Below are 20534 nucleotides of genomic sequence, written 5' to 3'. Positions count from 1 at the left end.
TTTGTTAGAATTATGGTATATTACATCTTGTCCTCGTTTAAAGTGCGAGGGTGCTCATGGTGAAAAAAATAAATTCATTGCACTATAAAAGTCTTACAATGTTTGCGGTAAGATGCATATATTTACGCATGCGTATATATAACTTCCTTCTGTTGCAGCGTTGTTGGGCTTGCGAAATTTGAAGCGTTGCTTTAGTATGTTTCTATATATTGTTTTTTTTTTTTTTTTTTTTTTTTTCCTCTATATATGGGTACCGTTCCATTATTCCCTGCGAATTTTATTTTTTTTATTCTTTTGATCCCTTTTAAAAATCAAACGTGTCATCATCTAGACCTATGTCTTGCTGAAAATCATTGTCATTGATAGATGGATCATTGTTATTGAAATGTTCACTGGGGTAATTATTATAATTGTCACTGACGTGATCAGTTGTATTTCCATTTGAGAAATCCATATTGTTGTTAAATGTGTCGCACGAACGTGGGCCAAATATCTGATCTAACAATCTGTTGCTTAAAAAAAATCCACAACCATATATAAAACTCTCATAGAAGGTATTTAACAGACCCGCACCTCCTCTAACCAGTTTGTTGTCATTTTGCTGATGTGCAATGTTGCTATTTGGCATATATTTATACTGTGTTACATTTTTATGCAAAATTTTTCGTACGCCTCTTTTGGGATTATTATTATTTATAAATCTGGAAAAGTTCCTTCTGAAAATTAACATTTTCTTCAGTATATAAAATCTTTCATTTATTTGGGGTTAAATTTTATTTTTATTTTATTGTGTGTTTTAAACAGGTTATTGTGTTTGCTTACAATTTTGATTCTATATTTTGTAAGTATATTTAAAAGTTAAAGATCCTTTTATTTTTTTCAATTTTCGTTTTGTTTTCGCTATATTTGTTTTTAAAAGAAGAAATAAAAAAAAAAAAGTAAAATAAAATTAGCAGATTATAACGCTTACAATTTAATAATAATGAATTAAAAAGACATTAAATTTTTTGGATTTTTTTCTTATATTTTTCTTTTTTTTTTGAAAGTTAATTTTTTAAAAAAGTCGAGGCAGAGGAGGGATTTAACACAGGTGAGCATAAGATTTATTTGGCTTACATATAACTCTCTGAAATTAAAAAACGAGAAGTTCGAAGAAAGAGAAAAGTGAATTGATGTATACAAGTTATCTTGTAAAATTATTTTTTGGCATTTCTGGAAAAAAAAAAAAAAAATAATAAAGTGAAAAAGAAGTAGTGCGCATTCGCCGAAACAAATCTTTAAACCAATAACAATATATTTATAGAACTGTTTTGAATGTATATATCCTTTATTTTTATATATGAGAATTCATTTTATGCACGTTAAGCTTACGTGCAGGTTATATATAAAGCCACATAAATAAAAAAAAAAAAAATGTATATTGTTGCGCACCATTTGTGATGCACACATATTTTTTATATGCACATAAGCTATGACTTAAGATTCCATGGGCATGTGGGTGGGTGCTCCTCTAGGTAGTTCTAATATTTTATGTAGGTAATATAATTTAAGAACAAGGGTTATTTACATGTTTTGTTTTGTTTTGTATTTCTATTTTTCTTTTTTTTTTTTTGGCTCTGTTTTCTTTTGGTTTTCCTCCTTTCGATTTGTTTCCTCTTTCCTTTGGAGCCCTCTTTGCTTTGATTTCCTCTGGTTTTGTTCCCCTTCGTTCTGTTTCATTTTATTATTTTTTTTATTTTTTGAAAGATATGTTCAAAAATTAGGAGCTAGAAAGGTAATACAAAGCTTTATGTATTTTTTTTTTTTTTTTAAGGAATACAAATTGATGTAGCACTTTTACTCAAGTGTAATTGTGCATATGTTATTATAAAACGGTCAATTTTCAGCTAATTTTACAAAGCATTTGATTGTAACCTCTTTATAAGCTTAAAGGACGGAGAAAGGAAAAAAAAAAAGAAAAAGAAAAAAGTAGCAACAAATATGTAAATACCTAAGTAAATGCATAACTAAAATCCCATTTTGTAAAGCCTAATTAAACATTAACTTTGTTTGTGAGAAGTTTCTCTTTTCATTTAATTCATGTACTCATGAACAAATCCATGTGTAAATCCATAAGTAATGGAGAACACATGTGCATACATAAGTACACAACAAAATACAGAGTTCTCCTTTGCAAAACATAACTATTAAACAAGAACTGTTTTAAAAAGTTATGTAAATTTAGTTTTACTTTTTGTTCTTGAACATTGGAATGTCGCTCAAAGATAATGTGTTTACATAACCTGCAACCACTTCATACTTTTGAGTAATAATAATTAAACCGTCAAATACCTAGTTAAGAAGTAAAATAACAATAACCTTTAAGTAAAAAAAAAGGACAAGAAGAGGAAAAAAAAAAAAAAAAAAAAAAAGTAGCTGTATTTCAAATGAGATGTTAAAAAAAAATCGGGAAAAAATTGTAGGAAGAAAAAGATGATAACATAGATATATAATGGATATTTGTATTAGCCATCTTTACAATAGACAGATAAAAAAAAATATATTACAGGACGTATTTTACAAATTAGAAAATTATGATAATGAAGAATTTTTATGTTTCGATGTAAACTCAAGTGGAAGTCTTCTGGTGGCTGCATCCAAAACGTCTCTTTACTTTTTTCATATTTTAACAGGCACATTACTAATTCAGCATAGCTACTATAATGAAAATGAAAGAGAAAACTCTCTGAAAAGGGACATTTTTGAGGATATAAAAATTTGTGCTAGTACCTCTACTGGGGTTAATGATAAAGGAAGTAATTCAAGCACCAGGAATGAGGGTATTAAAAGTGTAGAAGCTGATGACGGAAATGAGTTTGATAATGATAAAGAGATTGAAAATGAGAACTGTACAAGTGGAAATATTTCGAGGAGCGATAACATCAGTAGCAATGACTTTAGCAATATGAATGATAACATTAATAATAACGAAATTGACAACATGATCTTGTGCTGTGATGTTAGAGATTCAAAGTGCAATACAATTTCCAATTATGACGAAGATCTGAAGACAACAAAAGAGGAGGAAAGTTGCTGTACCCCAAACTTAGAACACCAAAATGGAAACGAATTTAGTGAGAATTCGTTAGCAAAATGCTGTTCAAAGTATAAAGAAGACTCCGTAAAATCAAGTAATAAGAGAAAACATATTTTACTAAAGGGACAAAAGTCGAAGAAAGTGAAAAAACGTTCTAGACAGTCCCAAAAAAACCTAAACAGAGGTAGTGAAAATGTAACAAATTCCAAAATCAAAAATAATGAGAATAGCACTAAGAAAAGTACAGACGACAAGTTTGAAGATGAAAATTTACACATTAAGAAAATTCAATTTATTAAAAATGATAAATATCTATTATGTATATCGAAAAGATATTTGCATATATTCAAAATTTTCAAATATCCGATTACTAGAATAGTGTACATTGATTTATTATATTTATGCATTGGAATTGAAACGATTATTTCAAACAAGTTGTTTTTTCCATGTTTCTTTTCTGAGTATTTTTATTTTTTTCTTAAGGAAAATGAATATAATAAACAAAGAGTAGAGGAAAGTCTTATGAGTGGTAGTTTAAGTAATGATTTTTCGGGAGCATTTGGTTCAAGTTATGATCTCTCTATAAATAAATGTGAAGAAATTTCTGAATGCAGCAAAAATTTTAATGAGTTGGAATCTCCACAACTAATCTGCAACCAAAATGAAGTAACTTCGAAGGGACATCTAAACCTTTTTAAAGATTATTATAAACTGTTCAGTAGTTTGAACTTCCAAAAATCTAGAGATTTTGAAATGTGTGAAGTAATGTGCATGGATTTAAAAAAAAAAAAATACATGAATGGGAATGAAAAGAGAAATTTGTATATTATCAATCTAGTTTTATGTTTAAAGGAGCAAATTCCGTACGTTTCCAGGGTTTATGTAGAGGAAATGAACGACCCCAATGGAGCATACATGATTGAGCCAGATGAAGAATGCATGAATGATTATGTTGTTGACGTAAATGAGACTTTTCCCATAATTTCCTATAGCCAAATGGATATCACATTTCAGGAAACGGCAAGAGAGAGTTCCTTGCACGTGAGGAAAGATGCTCTTTATCCTAAGCATAAAGCGAAAATTAAGAAAAAATATCTGAAAGGTGTTTTGAAAAATTTGGTATATAATCAGGAAAGCGCTGTGAATAAGAAGGAATGCACTAGAGCGTTTGGTGAATCAACTGTGGAGGTGGTTCCTAAAGAAGATATTATTAGAGAGATCTCTGAATCAGCATTTAGCAATGGAAAAATGTTAGAGAATGAAGAAGGATACACAAGCAGTAGTAACCATCCTGTTAGTGAGACTCAAAGGGAGCCTGTAAGTGCTTGCGATGAGAAGAACAATGAGTACATGCAGTTAACAAAATTTTTCGAAAATTATGAAAATAATCGAAAATATCTAAAAAAGTTGACGAATGGATATTTCCCCATTTGTGTTTTCAAAAAAAGGAGCAAGAGAAGATCTAAGGAGCTACCAACAGCTTTAAATATTTACGACAATTTAGATGCACTTCTAAAGGGACACATTGAAGGAAGTAACAATTTGAACAGAGATATAAAAGAAAAGGGTATTTTCAAAAAAGAAAATAATTACTACATTTTTGATTATTCTGAAAAGGAAAAAACGAACTATTTTAATTTCCCTTGTAATTTGTTAAAAAATAAGAGCAGTCTTAAAAATGTATATAAGAATAGGCACATAGATAAGAACAAATACAACATATTTGTAGGAACCCCTTGTTACATACTCGCATTTGAAATGTCATATGTCAAGAAGCGCATCCTTATTGAAGAAGATGTAAGCAGAAAAATGGATGTGTTAAAAAAAAAAAATTTTGTAAACACAAAAATTAAAAACATATCCGTTGAAATACTTAGGACATGTGATAATTACTTAAAAAAGATAGAAGAGGAAAACATAGCTGAAAAAAAAATACAATTAAAATTTCTATTTAAAATACATTTGGGAATGACAATACCATTGGATATCGTCATAAGAGAAAAGGGAAATATTTTGTGCGTTAGGACTTTAGAAAAGGTATTCCTGTACAAGATTAATTACAAATATAGTGCTCATTGTATTGATGGGATAGAAAATTCGGAGTCGATGCAATTAATGGATGAAAAGAATTCCATATATGAATGCGAAAATGGGACAACTTTTGGGGATGGAAAGAACAATGTAAACGATGGAGTGATAAACGAAAGTTCAATTAATAAATGTATAAAAAGTGATGAATTACAGAGTTATATCGATCGTATATGTTTATATCACACAATTCACAATCCAATTCAGAAGGAAGTCCACGAGTTATGCTCTTTTAGTGAAGACATTTACCAATCGTATCTATTAGTTGTATCGTTAAAATCTGGACAGTATACTTTATATATATACGATTTGAAACATATGGATTTACAAAATGCAGTTAAAGTAAACATTTCTGCATATAAAGGATTTAAACAAATGAGATGGATAAAATGTTATGATATGCTAGTGGCCCTTTCCAACATGGGAAATTATATATTGGTATTAAAAAATAAGCATCTAAATAATTGGAGCTTTTTCATTTCCGATTTTGAATTAATAGATTCAAATATTGAAGTTATTGAAGAAGAAAATGAATTTGATATAATAGAAAATATTCAGCCGAAACATAAAAATATAGATGATAATATATGGAAATACATTATTTTTTATATAAATTTATTCATAAAAAATAAAATAAGTATTCAAAATTTAATACATCCATCATCTCTTTTTCCTATAATATACACTGGGTATTATAAGAATAGTCCTATTTATTTTTTTTATAAATCGTATTATGATTTTAGCAAGGAAAATTTTTTGAGTTATGAGGCCAATGAATGTATAGAAGATGAGCAGCAAATATGGGGAGACGATCATTCGAAACAGGAGAAAAAGAAAAAAAAAAAAAAAAAAAATCATTCACTTTTACAAATAAGAGAAAATTTGGATCATTATGTACATTCGAAATTTGAAGAATCAGAAGAGGACGAGAAAAATGATATACTTATTACCGATAACTCTAATTGTGTGCAATTGCTGGCACATGATGTTATCTATTATGTATATTACAAGAACATAGTAAATTTTTCATTATAAAGTTAAATAGTGGGAGGGGGTTGGTTGATTCCGTATATTTAATAAATGGTATACCTGGTAGTTAAATTGTATACATCTGTGAGGGCCTAAATAATGATACTTTCTTGTCTCTCTTAAAAATAAATATACGTCACGAGAATATATCCCTTTAGTTTCGTGACCTTTGTTGTTTATGCAAGTTGATATGTGTATTTAAGTGTTACATATATAAGTTTAAGATGTTCATTAGTTTATATATATATATATATCGTAGACAGTACATATGCCTCTAAACTCGTTAATATATAACGTTGCCGTTTAATATTCCACTTAACCATCCTATATATTTTCTTGTTGTGTTTATATGGCACTTTGATGTGCTTATATTTCGTTTCGTGATATGAATTCATTTTATTCATATTTGTACAAAAATATAATTCCCTTGTCTTTCATCCTTCACACACATCAATGAAAGAAAATAGAAAGGGAGCCGAATGTGTACCCCCTAATAAATTCTTACCAGCTTAAGTGTGTTTCTACCTCTGTCTTTTTATTTATTTATTTTTTTTTTTATTGGCTTTAATAATAATGACGTAAGACGACCATTTGTAAAGATAGATGCACATCCGTTTGTTATTCATTTGATACATTTTCGGTTTGCGTCTTCTGCTTGTTTAGTTGGTATCTTTCATATGTTCTATATGTACGTACTTGTATGTATGACATATACGTAAGACATATTTGATTTTCATATACTGCCTATTTGTTTTACATTTTTTACGCATTTGACTTTTTTTACTTTTTGCTACTTTTAATCCCTATTATCATGTGCATGTAAATGATGACTAGCTCATTTTTTCCAATTTTCACACAACCCATGCCCATATATATTGAGTGAAATATCGTTTAATCGAAATTACATTCGGTTATATGTATGTGTGAATAAAAATTAATTTTAAGATGTTACACGGAAAAAAAAAGAAAAAATATATATTTTTTTTTTTTCTTTTTTTTTTTTTTTTTTTTTACGTTAAAATGGAAGACGTTTTGGAGAAGTTAGTACTGCAAGTTAGAAAATGAAAGTTCTGTTTGAATCGTTAATATTCAAAAATATCAAAATTTTCATTCTCTCCCTTATTCGTAATAAAATTTGGTCATATAATATATAACAATTTTCGTATTAAGTATGTTGTTGGGTCAATATTTCTTTTCATTTATTTGTGTTTATGAGAAAGTATCAAAAGTTAATAACCGGAAAGTTGTACGTGATACTACTCTTTATGACATTAAACAAGTGGGAATTTTCAATGGCAGCTGCGATTCTTTCTTTGTCATTTAGCTGTTTATTTATGGAGTGCTCAGAATTATGTGAACCTGGGAATATGTATATATTAGTCTTAAAATTGTTGGATAAGGAGAATTGCAACTTTATGCTTATCATTAAGCCGATTAAAGTAGCTAAGGAACAATTTGGTATGGTAGGCGTAAAATAAACAGTAATATTTTTTTCTTGCAAATTTACATAAATATTTTTCTTCTCAATTATTTTTAAATTTTCTAATGTATATGAATATTCAGGATCTTTTATGTCTTTTAGCAAATCATAAATTTCGTCCACACTTATTTTATCTTCTTCATAATTTATGTTGCATAAATCGCTTGAGTTATATAAGTTCTCTTTTATTGTTTCTTCGTTAAGCACGTTGTTGCTTTCCTCGTCTTCCTTGTAGTTGTATAGTATGGGATTTTCGTTTTCAGGTTTGTAGTTGTTCATTTTGGATAGTAGTGGTAATAGGTACACTTCATTTGTAATCGATTTCGTTTCATATATAAAATAACACAGGGATAAGGTAATGAGAAACGCGTACACCTTACTCTTTGTTACTCAGCAGAGAAAAGGAGGGGCTAGGGAGTACTTGTTCCCTACTACATTAATCAGTGTCAGATGATTTCCAATTTTTATCTGATTTCATCCTTCGTTTCTTTAACTTTTTTAATTTCGCATTCTCGAGAAATTTATTTTTGTTATACAATGTTTCGATTTTCTTTTGCCGCTTTATTCGTTTGGAAATTGAAATGATGTGCATAAAAAAAGTAAAAAATAAATAGGATTGAGCCAAAAAAAAAAAAAAAAAGCTCTTTCCAAACGTTATAAATCAAAAATTGTACGATTAAAAAAAAAGTTTAATTAATTCGGAGCTCAAAAAAAAGAAAAGGGATGATATCTTCTGTTTTAAATAAAGGAACACTGAATTAACCAAAAAAAAGTGGAGATCCATGTTTTTCTCAAAATTGTAAAAAAAAAAAAAAAAAAAAAAAAAAAAGCTAATGTATATTTATATTTATACACATGCATGCGCGCACGCTTGTGTGTTACAGCACGGCAAAAGAAGTATTTCACCACAGTGTCAAGTCAAAACTTTGTCATAAAAAAATTAATTAATGAAAATTTGTTCGAGAATGTGTATGAAGAGGAGATAAGGGCGCGATGTTAATTTATATACACGAATCATCAAAAACATATTACAATTATGAGGATACAACTACATGTAGGATATAGCAAGAGAGGAATGGGGGAAAACAGAAAAAAGTGAAACTGCGAATGTTCGAAATTGTGAAAATGCGAATTTGGATGCATTACTCTAATATATACACAACATAATGACCTTTTTTTTTTTTTTTTTTTTTTTTTTTTTTTTTCTTTTTGAATCTCCGCCCCTATTATATACAAGAAAAGAAAATTCAAAAACTTTCCCTAACAGTTTGCATATCATGCGCAACTATATCATATAATTACAGGGATCATGTGTGTGGATTCGAGGTATCACACATATGTACGTACAGGTGTGTGCGTACACAAAGTGTATTTTCCCAGAGGGATAGGTTGCTCCAATTCTTATGTCCTTTGTCATTACACAGTGCGTGATATTATTTTGCTTTGTATTTCCTTTAAGATACCCATTTCGTATTGAGCAACGTAGCTCTCTGGCACTAGCTTACAAGAATGATACTTCAAAATAACTGAATGAACATGTTTGTATTGGAAGAAATCTGGATTTGCACATTTAATCAATTGATCGAGTTTTTCTAAGTTGTATAAATGTAGGTCTACATATTGATCGTAGTAATTCATTCCTTTTGAAAGAAAAATATAGTAAAAATTATGCCTTTCTGTATTAAAATCTTTTAAATCTTTGTAAAGCTTCATGTAAACCGTGTTGCGTATATCCGTGTTACAGTTACTATCATTGTCAACCTCACTAGAACTTAGGTACTTCTCTATTTCATTTTCCAAATTTGTTATATGTTGAATTATGGAGTTAGAAATTTTGTTAAAAAAATACTTCAACGTATTTATTATGTCTTCAGTAGCACCCCCACAATAGGTGCTACTGTTATCGCTATCTGTAGAACAACCAACTTTTTGTCTAATTGCTCCATGCAAAGTAGATTTATTATTACTGACAAGGTTTGCTCCTGAAAATTTTGCATCATTACAAAATGGCAAAACTTTAGTTTCCCTTTGGAGGTTCGCTATAGACTCTTCTGTCCCTTTTGTATTTGCACCTGTGGTGTGTACATGCTGATTTGTTCTTACTTGGTTTTCATTTTTGAATGAAGAATCATTTCCCCCTGAGTTGTTGGTATTGTTAGGATCGATTATTGGTGCCACTTCACTCCTGATATGGTGGACAATTTCAATGTTATTTAAATTAAAAATATAATTTATTAAATTCCATAGTAGGTAATGAACTACAACTGATACAACCCCATCACAACAGAACATTATTTTTCTCTTTGCATCATTCAGTATGTTAATGTATAAATTCATAAACTGGTTCATATTTGTTTGAAATTTTTTTTTTGCATTGAGGTTGTCAAAATCGTCCTTTCCGTTTATAGCACTTTTATAATTGTTACATGCATCATTAATTAATTTGACTACTTCATTAATGTAGTTGGTACTGTCTACAATTTCGTACAAGGAATCGCAATAAACTAGAATTCGCAGTTCATCAATAATGCGTAGCTTTTGTTCAAAGAAAGGAAGAAATGAATCCCATTCAATGTTGTCTTTTCTACTAGTGTTATTAAAGCCACTATTATTATGTCTTACGTTAACCTCTTGGTTGGAAATTTCATTTTGCATTGGACTATGTCCATGGTTATTTTTCATTTGATCAATATGTTCTTTATTTGAATTATCCTTTGTTTGCATTATTTCTTCTTTCAATTTACTAATTAAGCAATACAACGATTCGATGGAAATAATTTTTTCAGAAATTGCATAGTGACATGTGGAACTGTAAATTGTGTGAAAGTTGCATAGATTAAGAGATGGACATGGACTATCCTTTAAATTGATGTTACAATTTGTTGTGTTATATTTACTTTGGAAAAAACGATGAGGATTTTTTTGAACATACAGAAAATGATAATTATCTGCATTTTTTTTAATTTCTTCATTATAAAAAATTAAAAAATTGTATAACTGTTTATATTTTTCTTGTTTTTTTATAATAAAAAATATGTTATTTATGCCTAGTCTGTCGTTGTATTTTTTTAAATCTATTAGAAGTTCTTCCATTGTTTCTCTTTTCATAAAATAGGAGCACAACACGTACATGTAAAAATCGATGATTTTGAAAATGTATTGGTTTATTATGTCTTTCAAGTTGGGGAATAATTCTTTAAACATTAAATAATTCTGTAGCGAACATGTAAGCATGTTGCTACTGTTTGATAAAACAATATCAAAGTTAACAATTTCGAACATCTCCTTATTGTTTATCATGTTTTTTGTTTTCTTAAGATTTGTCTCTACGCACGTTTTGTCATAGTAGAGATTGTTTGTTTCTTTACGCACTTGGGCTGTATCAAAGTCAGACTTGGTATATTTACCCCAATTGGGTTCAATAGCCCCTTCGTTACTGAATTTTGACCCTCCCAAATTTGTGACTAACCCTATATTCACATGTTCGGATATTTCCTCTTCAGAGCACAACTCCTCTTCTAACTTTTTGAGATTAAGATTAACTAGGGGGTTTTCCGAAATAGGGGAATTCAAAAAATCATAAAAAGTCTTCTTATAAAACGATATTATATGAAAAAAATGAAACTTCTTTTTAAAAATGCATTGATTTATTTTTACAGGTACCCGAACCCAGTTGTCTTTATTAATGGAGTCATTTAATTTTTTCCCATTATGATAAAAAAAATGGTGAAGATTATCTTTAATTTTATTTTCCATTTCTTCAAAAATAGAATTATTTTTAAGCAAATTGTGGAAGAATTCCGTTCTTTTCTCCTCTACTAGAAGAATTGGAGCATTTTCACTCAGAAAATATTCCATGCACGTTTCTTCCATTTTCGATTGATAATCATTCTTTGTCTGATAGTTTTTCATGTTCAACTCGTTATCTTGGATAGGTGTTTCACTTTTGTATGTTCTTTCTGCGCTACTGTGTCGAGATTGTATATTCACACTTTTGACCAATTTTGTGAAATTATTTTTCCCCTTGTATCCGTAAAAATTTGAGTTTATACTTGACTTTGTTGTGCTTTTTATTTTGGTCTGAACACTTTCATGAATTAATTTCTTTGTTTCTGTTTTTTTATCTGTTTGATGGTTTTCCGCTAAACATTCGTGACTTTCCGCTTCGTTGCGCAGTGTTGGTGACTCTTCTTTTTTTTCATCCTCATTTTGGCTATCCTTTTCGTTACACATTTCAGTTGAACAAATTCCTCTCCATTCACCTTTTTTCAAGTGGTAGATTCGACTATTCGAGCAGTTATTCTCAAAAAGAAATGAATTAACACAAAAAATAATAGTAACGATTGCAAATCGAAAAATATAATGAAAATTGAAATTGTCAAATCTAATATGTTCGATAATCGTTTTTATCACTTTCTCTATATTTTTTAAAAACTTATTTTTAGCACTTATCAATTTGTTCGCATTATCTAGAGCAAATTTTCTGTACGTCTCTGAATTATCATATTGGATATTTCTGTTTTTTAAATATGATTCAACTCGTTCTTGAATTTTTAAAGAATACTCTGCGTAGGTGCTATTTTCTATGTCTACATTTTTTACAAAATATTTTATTAGGGGAGAATAACTACTACCATCATTTATTTGATAGTATTTCGAGATTATCGAATGGTATTTTTCGTTTTTATATTCGTTTAGCATGTCGTAGAATCTAAAACTGTTTCTATGATCAACATATTGGGGGAGATTCTCTTCCCAGTTTGTATCATCCAAGATATGTGTTTCGTTTGACTGAAAGTTGTACTTATATAAATTTTCACCCTCCGGATCATTCTTGTCCATCTTACCAATTTCATCGAACGGTTCATTTTCAAGGACTATACTTCCCCTATTATTGTGATACTTAGAAAATTGGAAGGTGTCGTCACCTACTGAAGAATCCCTGCTATTGTGATTAAGTGATGTGTCCTCTTTTTTTAACCCTCTTGAATCTCCCTTAGATGGTTCTTTTTTTTTATAATTTAATAAATAAATGATGATGGAGTCATATTTTTTCATCACATCAAACACAATTTCGTAAATTTTAAGAAGAGAAGTCAAACAGTTTTTCTCGTTTAATTTTTGCGCCAATTCATTGAGAGGAATAAACAAAAAGTTTGCTTCTTCTTGAATGTGGTTTATATCAATTTCGAATGTATCATTTGGGTTATTCAAAGTTGATGATAAATTGTTATTTATCGTTTTATTTCCTATCATTTTTAATTTGTCTCTATTTTCATATCCAGGGTTAGTCACATCACTTATGTTAGTATCTCTTGGGGAGGAAGAATCATCAACATTTGCTATAAGACGAGATGTTCCTTCGTTTTTTTTAAGGTTTACATTTTGCACTATATTTTTTCTTTGATTTGAACTCTTATTATTTATATCTTCATACATACAATTTTCATACAATGATGGGGTATCATTTGGGCTATGTTCACACGAACCATTTGTTTTTAATTCATAAGTGTCAACTGTTTTTTTTATGTCTTCTTTGTAAAATGAATTTTTTTTATCAAAGTCTTGTGTGGAGTAGTTGCCATTTTCTGCCCCTTTCTGCTGTTTGGTATTTTCTGCTACTTTTTTTGCATCTATCAGATTTTCTTTTTTTTTTTCTTCCTTCTTTTGTTTGTCTCTACTTCCACTCTTCTTGATTACAATTAAGAAGGAAAAAATGACTTGTTTTGAGATTTTTCGAAAACACTGGTATATAAAGGCTAACAAATTTTCGATAAAATTCGAAGGCTTGCTTTTAAAAAGCAAGTAATAAATTTTGAAGGAGTTTTTTAATTGCACTTCAAAATTTTTGTTTGTATTGTTTGAAAATAAGAACTCGACAAAACTTGTTTGATTTTTTTGCTTTAATCTGTCAAAATATTCTAGCATAATTTTTTCCTTTAAATGAAGTATACAATTAATTTTGTCAAGGTATTTGGCATTTGCTTTTATAAAATTGACTAACTCAAAATATACCAAGGAAGCATATTCATAGTCTTTTTTTAAGATACTTTTAAATATTAGTCTATCACATATATATATAATATATATAGTTAATATAACTAAATTAATTTTTTGGAATTTTTTTTTTTTAGTAACAAGATTTATTATGTTTAAACTTTGTCTATATTTTTTGTCTTGCAGAAGTTTTAGCTCTCTAGTATTTTCCACTACTAAGTCATTAATATTTTTTATGAACATTTCTATATCTTTAATTTTGTCTGAAGCTGTAAGAAATTCACTGTATTTTTTTTCTAACTTTTTATATATTACAGTTTCAATTTCTTTTCTTATGGAATTTAATTTATTTATGATTTTCATAATTTCTTCGACATTATACATGTCGTGCACTTTGTTAAATTCTTGTTCAAAGACTAATCTTTCTCTTTCCTCATATACGTGTTCATTAATTGTTCTTTCGCTAGAGAAGTAATTACTTGTGTCTCCTTGCTCTTTTTTACTAACCTTACATTGTTTTTTTTTTCCCGTTTGTATTTCACTCTGCTTTTGATTCTTCAGTTTGTTCCTTTTGATGTCTCCATCATTTATAATTAAGGGTTGCAATTCACTGTGGTCACCTGTGTTCGCTTCACCTATTTGCAATTCATTGCATTTTTTTTTCCTATATATATCCGCATCATCGTTAGAATAGAAATAAAATTCATTTCCTGTGAGACGATTTATGCTAGTAATTGTGTCGCAAAAAAAAATTTGGTGGTTTGCATTTTCTTCATTTTCCATTTTCTCCATATAAGTTCATGTGCATATGTGTGTGTGCATATATGGCTGTATACATGGGTTTGCTACATAATTGTGTGTATAGAGAATTCTGCATTTACTCATGTACTTTTGGGGATTTATATATGAGCATGCACATATTCCTATATACACTATTTCGTCTTGTTCTTTTTTTGTGCGTCCCATGTGGATGGAGTAAGGATATAGCATAACATGTGGGTTTACCCTAAATTCCTTTTTACAAAAATCAGAGAAATGGAAATAGGTGGGTTGCATTGGACGATTGGGCTAAATCAAACATAATTTCCCCCTTGTGTGTATGTGTGTTTTTATTTCATTCATTTAAAAAATTTCTGTTCCGTATAATAGTAGTGGTGAGGGCATGATTAAATTATGTAAGATACAAAAACAACAAAAAAAAAATAAATAAATAAAAAGAAGCGGAAAAGAATTAGACTTTCATTTTGAAATATAAAATGTCCCCACTTATATATATATTTTACTGATATGTAAATTGTTTAACAGAGTGTTTGCCTCTTTTTGCGCATAATTACTTTTTTTATAAGTTGATCATAATGCCAATTTTAAGAAAACTTGTATTTCTGCAAACGATTAAAACAAAAGGACTTCAATTTTTAAGGACAATTCAGCAAAAACAAATCGATAAAGTAAATATACTGTGAATACTCCTTCAATGCAATTGTGTTTGGGAGAACTATGGAGAAATCAAGGATAAGAAGAAGAACGATTTTAATGAAAATGAAAGATGTGAAAACACATATGCATGCACCACTTAAGCAATATGTGAGTAATGAAACATAAAGTACAATTATCTATACATTTAAAAAAAAAAAAAAAAAAAAAAAAGCATATTTTAAAACTGACATTTTTCCACATATGAATTAAATGAAGGTAACTCCAACTGTGCTTCGTCACAACATTTCATCCACATTTAAAGCATGTTCAAAATTGGGTTTAGTGCTAAATGCTACATTTTCATATTGAGAAGCAGGGAATGCATTTTAAATCATGTTCTATGTTTAAATAAATGATAACCCATGTAAGGAGCACAATTATGTAACAGAGAAGTTATTTTAGAAAGCCCATTACATATATTTTTACACTTTTTTGACTTTTTTTTTTTTCGTATTTGTGACTTAAGAAGGGATTTGAATTCTTCCAACTTGACAACATAAATTTCAGCAATACATTTGATAAGGGGGAGGGGAAAAATGAAGTAGAATATATGGAATTAATATGACACGCTTCTAAAATCAAGGAACAAAAAAAAAAAAAAAAAATTAAAGCAAATTCATAAGCTAATATTTTCTCCAGCCCCTAATTACTTACAATCTCTCCTTTGTGAGGCATATGCATGTTCTTAAAATATTATACGGATGTGTAAATACAATTGATGAATTTGTCTATGATTACCATTTTTTTTTTTTTTTTTTTTTCGTAATTTTATTTTTCTTTATTTTGTTTTATTTTATATTTTTTCCAGTTTAATAAGAAAATTTCATAATTTAAAACACGCAACAGGAGTCTTGTGCAGAATAAAATCTATACACTGTGCTCAATTATGAAACACTCTATACACATATACATACTTAGGAAGACGTAAATTTGTATGAGAAAAATTTTGTCCTAAAAAATAAGAAAATTTGTTAATAAAGTTCTCCCCCTTTTTTACTTTATTTTTTTCAATAAAACAAATTGAAGATATTATGAGACTGTCTTGCTTGAAGTTAATTTTAATCACATTCGTGTTTACAACATTTTGGAATAAACTAAAATCTCAAGTAAAAAATGGGAAACTTATTTAACTAAACTATGTACATATGTAGATGCAAATATCCTGTTTGTAAATGTGATTGATTTAATATTTATTTTTCCTTTTTTTTTTTCGTTTTTTTTCGTTTTTTTTCGTATTATTTCATCACAAAAACAATGGGACTGAATCTTTAAATCAGGTACCAACTGACATGTCTGAAGAGGAGAAAGAAAATATTTATGAAGAGTTTGTGGATTATGATTTAAACAGAGATGGTAAGTTAATTTTTTAAATCATTCTCAAAACTCATAAATCGAAAGTTCTTTTTTTTTTTTTTTTAATAATAATTAAATGTTATCAAATTAACTTGTGTGTACTTATGTAAACGTTTGAGTGATTAAATTGAATCTCTTTGGAAAACACATAATGCTGTTATTATGTAATACCAGAAAACATTTATTAAAAAAGATTTTAAAAACTATTTTTATAAGTCTGTTTATTTTTCCGTTCAACAATTAAAAATATAATTGCAGTTACCAACATATGTGCAACTTTTTGCTTTACTTACATGTTCAATACTTATGCATATTGTGTATGTATTTACGCATTTACCTGTTTCTTTCTTTTTTTTTTCTTTTTGAAGGCCTTATTGATGCGGAAGAAATTTCAATAGTTTTAAAAAATATGAAAAAGCCAGACTTTATAAAATTTTTTACCAAAGTAGATTTGGACTCCTCAGGAACAAGTACGGATGTGTTTTATGTTTAATATGTATGGAGACAGTTGTTATTAGGCAAATACGACCCACTAATTACCATTTATAGATTTTATACAACGCTTTTATTTATTATTATTATTTTTTTTTTTTTTACAGTTTCAATTAATGAATATATGATATTTATAAGCTCAAACTGAGAGGCTAGTGTGGTAAAAGGAGGGACTTTTAATACGAACAGAATAGTTTTTCGAATTTATGAAGTTCAGTTTTTATGGTTTTAACAAATATGATAAAAATAATTCAGCAGTTGATTGTGTTCGTTTAATTAGACAAGGCACACATTTCTGTGTAAGTATTGGAGTGTACATAACTTTTGGTTGTCTTTTTGCTCCAATTTGTTGTGGGTTTTACTATAATATTTGGAATATTAGAAAAATGTAACAAAATAAAATGAAACAAAGGGGTAACATGGGATAATACCACATAAATGAGGCTTTATAACCATATGTGACATACCTTATTATTATTAATTTTTTTTTTTTTTTTGAAAAATTCATTAAAGCAAAAATATTGCACATTTTTTTTTTTTTTCACTTAATTGTTAAAGTATAAAAGGAAAACCAAACTTTTGAAGAAAAGAATTTATCAAAAAGGTAGATCAATTTATTTCATCATATCATCATTTGGTCAATTGTTTGGATTAGAAAAATTCTAGAAACATAAGAAAATTCTTGAAAACATTTTTATATACACGTAACACTTTGTTATGAAAATATGTATATTCATATAAATGTGCCATTTCAAGTGGTGTAGGGGTTTATTTGCATACCGACAAAAGCATGTAAATAAAAGTGTCCTTTAGTGTAATGTGTTATGTGTTCATAATTTTTTATAATCCTCAAATTTTTTCATAAAAAAAGAGGGGCGATGAAAACACCACAAATATGGAACACTATAATGTTTGTTTTATTTCGTTTTAATTAAGGGATAAAAAAAAAAAAAAAAAATTACACAAATGTAAGACTTAAGAAAAAACTAAAATCATTTCACATGAATCGAATTCTGATCAGCTTCCTTCAGTATGATAAACCTGAAGTAGACGCTCGTGCATAAAACAATGAAACTTCATTTTATATATAAAGTGAAACCAAAAAAAAAAAAAAAAAAAATGTGAATATTGCAGATAGTTTAGCAAATATTTTATTGCACTTCTTAGCTTTTATTTTTTTTATTTTACCTTAACAAATTGGTTCTAAAATTTAATTTTTTAAATAACAAGAGAAGAAATTATCATACCCAATATTTGCGTTAGTATTTATGATATATTTTATGAGTGCTCATGTAAAAGTAAAAATATAGAAGTTTTCATAATACTTTATATTTTTCCCAATATGAAGTCGAACGCGTTTTATCTTTAAGTATATAAAAAAAAAAAAATATATATGTATATTAAAAAGTCTTATTTTTATGCTTAATTTATTATTTTTTTTACTTTTATTTAATAAGTAAAAAAATCCGATGAACCGGAATCGAACCGGTGACCAACAGATAACCATTACAACTACAGTCTGCCGCTCTACCAACTGAGCTATCATCGGTACGTATAATTTCGATATCTTGAAATATAATGCTACAATATATATATATAATAATAGCGCACAATGATGCTACAAGATTCTTATAATTAAATGTGAATTTTTCTTTTTTTAATCTTAGCAGCATTCATGCGAAAGCTATTTTTTTCCTAAAATACAATTATAAATGAAAACATATTTTAAAAATATAATAAATGCCTAATACTTTTTCTTTTTTACTTATGAAAATATATTTAAAATTTTTATATTTCTTATAGATGCTTAAACTCGAATTCGCTTCTGCTTAAGAAGCACAAAGTTGGATCATCATTTGTGAATATTTTTGTACTCTTATAGTGTAGAGAACGTATAAATTTTTGTTAGGCAGGGATCTACGTTTTTTTTTGTATGAAAATATGAATGCGCATAATATTTTCTGAAACTATATATACCAATAAACAATTTACTCGTTAACTTTGCATGTAGATAGTTTTTGTTAAGGGCGACTAGCTCAAGTGGTAGAGCGCTCGCTTAGCATGCGAGAGGTACGGGGATCGATGCCCCGGTCGTCCAAACTTTTAGTAAATTTAATTATGAATATTGTAATATTAATTATTGATAGGGGAGAAAATTATAATTTATTTGAGTAGTAGTTTAATATTCTGTTTTTATATATTTTAAAATATCATGACGTATTGCATAAATGGATGAAAGAATAATTAATATTATGAATTATAAATATTATAAGTAATTCTTAAGAAGCAAATTTTATTTTACTTATGGAAATCATGAGCAAGATAATGAAAATTTTTATGCTATATTATTCACAAGTGTGAAATTATATATTTAAAATTATTTTTTATCCCTTGAGCTTTGAGTAATTAAATTTAAGTGAGCAAAAGGATTCACATTTTTTATGTAATAGAGAGTTGTAAAATTCTTAAAAATATTTAAATGAATTAAAATTTGAAGCCATAAATGCTTATTTTATTCTTTTTATATTTACTAAAATTGTTTTAATAGGATTTAAATGAATGCACGTATGAACAATGGAAAAAGAAGTAAATTTTTTAAATTGTATAAGGACGGAAAAGTGTTCTTATTATGCCTGAAAATTATTCAAAAAGATTTGTTTCTTTTTTTGTTTTTTTTTTTTTATGATGGTAAACATTTTTTTTGGATTTTCCCAGATATGGAAACACATACATTAAGAAGATTATATGAACTTTTTATTCATTTATTTTTCCTCGTCTCTATTTTAGTCTCAAGAACGCCAGTAGTTTTGGGCTTATTAAAAAAAAAAAAAAAAAAACAATTTTCGTGTATATAGCAAAATAAGGATTGATAAAGGGTGAAGAGAAAATAGAGCTTAATTTACTACCTTTTTTTTTTTTTTATAAAGGTACTAAGAATCCTTTTTTATTTAATTCTGTTTATCAAACCATGATAAAAATGTTACTAGACTTGTGGTCAGATAACTCTTACGAGCTGTGTCTCTCAATGAGTAAATTTTTTTTTTCATCTTTTTTTTTTTTTTTTGTACAAATTGGTAGATTAGTTCTGCTACAACTTATATTTTTACCCTTTCAAAATTTTAGTTTATCAATTGTAAAGCTTTATTATAAAAGTTAGATTCCATCACAAAATAATATGATATATATTTCTTAAAATGAATGTTGAAATAATGGTCTAAAAATGAGAATTATGGTTACTGCAATGGTTTCATATGGATCGAACAAGTAGAATCCTTAGTGCAGTGATAAACGGACCTTTATTAGGTTAGGAAAATATATTGACAATTGATCGTTTCAATATTTATAGTGTCTTAAGTGGGATTTCATGAGAAATTTATGAGAACACTTCCGTTCAGTTCTAATGACATTTTAAAAGAGCATCCGTGAAAGCACAAAATTTTTAGAGGTAGCAGTTTTTCTACCCCCTTTTTTTATTAATAATATTTAGGCAATTTGGAACAAAAAAGCGTAAGTTACATGAATCAGGGAGACGAAAATAATTAA

At 28.1% G+C, this 20534-nt stretch overlaps 5 protein-coding genes and 2 non-coding genes across 7 annotated transcripts; 3 read left to right on the top strand and 4 right to left on the bottom strand.

Moving 5' to 3' along the window:
- Nucleotides 1-304: 304 nt before the first annotated feature.
- PGO_010160 (hypothetical protein, conserved) lies at nt 305-730 on the bottom strand (the record flags this gene model as incomplete). The annotated part of the gene is made up of 1 exon (XM_028685660.1): nt 305-730. One exon carries the CDS (start codon nt 728-730, stop codon nt 305-307), a length of 426 nt encoding a protein of 141 aa, XP_028541461.1.
- Nucleotides 731-2491: 1761 nt separating this feature from the next.
- Nucleotides 2492-6199, top strand: PGO_010150 (hypothetical protein, conserved; the record flags this gene model as incomplete). Its single annotated transcript, XM_028685659.1, has 1 exon — nt 2492-6199. One exon carries the CDS (start codon nt 2492-2494, stop codon nt 6197-6199), a length of 3708 nt encoding a protein of 1235 aa, XP_028541460.1.
- Nucleotides 6200-7415: 1216 nt separating this feature from the next.
- Nucleotides 7416-7952, bottom strand: PGO_010140 (hypothetical protein, conserved; the record flags this gene model as incomplete). Its single annotated transcript, XM_028685658.1, has 1 exon — nt 7416-7952. The coding sequence occupies one exon, from the start codon at nt 7950-7952 to the stop codon at nt 7416-7418; it is 537 nt and encodes a 178-aa protein (XP_028541459.1).
- A 1137-nt stretch (nt 7953-9089) lies between these two features.
- Nucleotides 9090-14453, bottom strand: PGO_010130 (hypothetical protein, conserved; the record flags this gene model as incomplete). The annotated part of the gene is made up of 1 exon (XM_028685657.1): nt 9090-14453. The coding sequence occupies one exon, from the start codon at nt 14451-14453 to the stop codon at nt 9090-9092; it is 5364 nt and encodes a 1787-aa protein (XP_028541458.1).
- On the bottom strand, nt 12457-18540 carry PGO_010110. Its single transcript has one exon. It is a non-coding gene; the product is annotated as a tRNA-Tyr (tRNA).
- On the top strand, nt 16178-17139 carry PGO_010120 (centrin; the record flags this gene model as incomplete). Its single annotated transcript, XM_028685656.1, has 4 exons — nt 16178-16252; nt 16394-16499; nt 16868-16969; nt 17099-17139. 4 exons carry the CDS (start codon nt 16178-16180, stop codon nt 17137-17139), a joined length of 324 nt encoding a protein of 107 aa, XP_028541457.1.
- Nucleotides 18541-19015: 475 nt separating the features above from the next.
- Nucleotides 19016-19089, top strand: PGO_010100. Its single transcript has one exon. It is a non-coding gene; the product is annotated as a tRNA-Ala (tRNA).
- The last annotated feature ends 1445 nt before the right edge of the window (nt 19090-20534 follow it).

This window comes from Plasmodium gonderi, assembly GCF_002157705.1.
Source record: "Plasmodium gonderi DNA, contig: Chr01, whole genome shotgun sequence".
NCBI lineage: Eukaryota > Apicomplexa > Aconoidasida > Haemosporida > Plasmodiidae > Plasmodium > Plasmodium gonderi.
The sequence above is the reverse complement of the archived record's forward strand: the minus strand, read 5'-3'. Positions and strand labels throughout refer to the sequence as shown.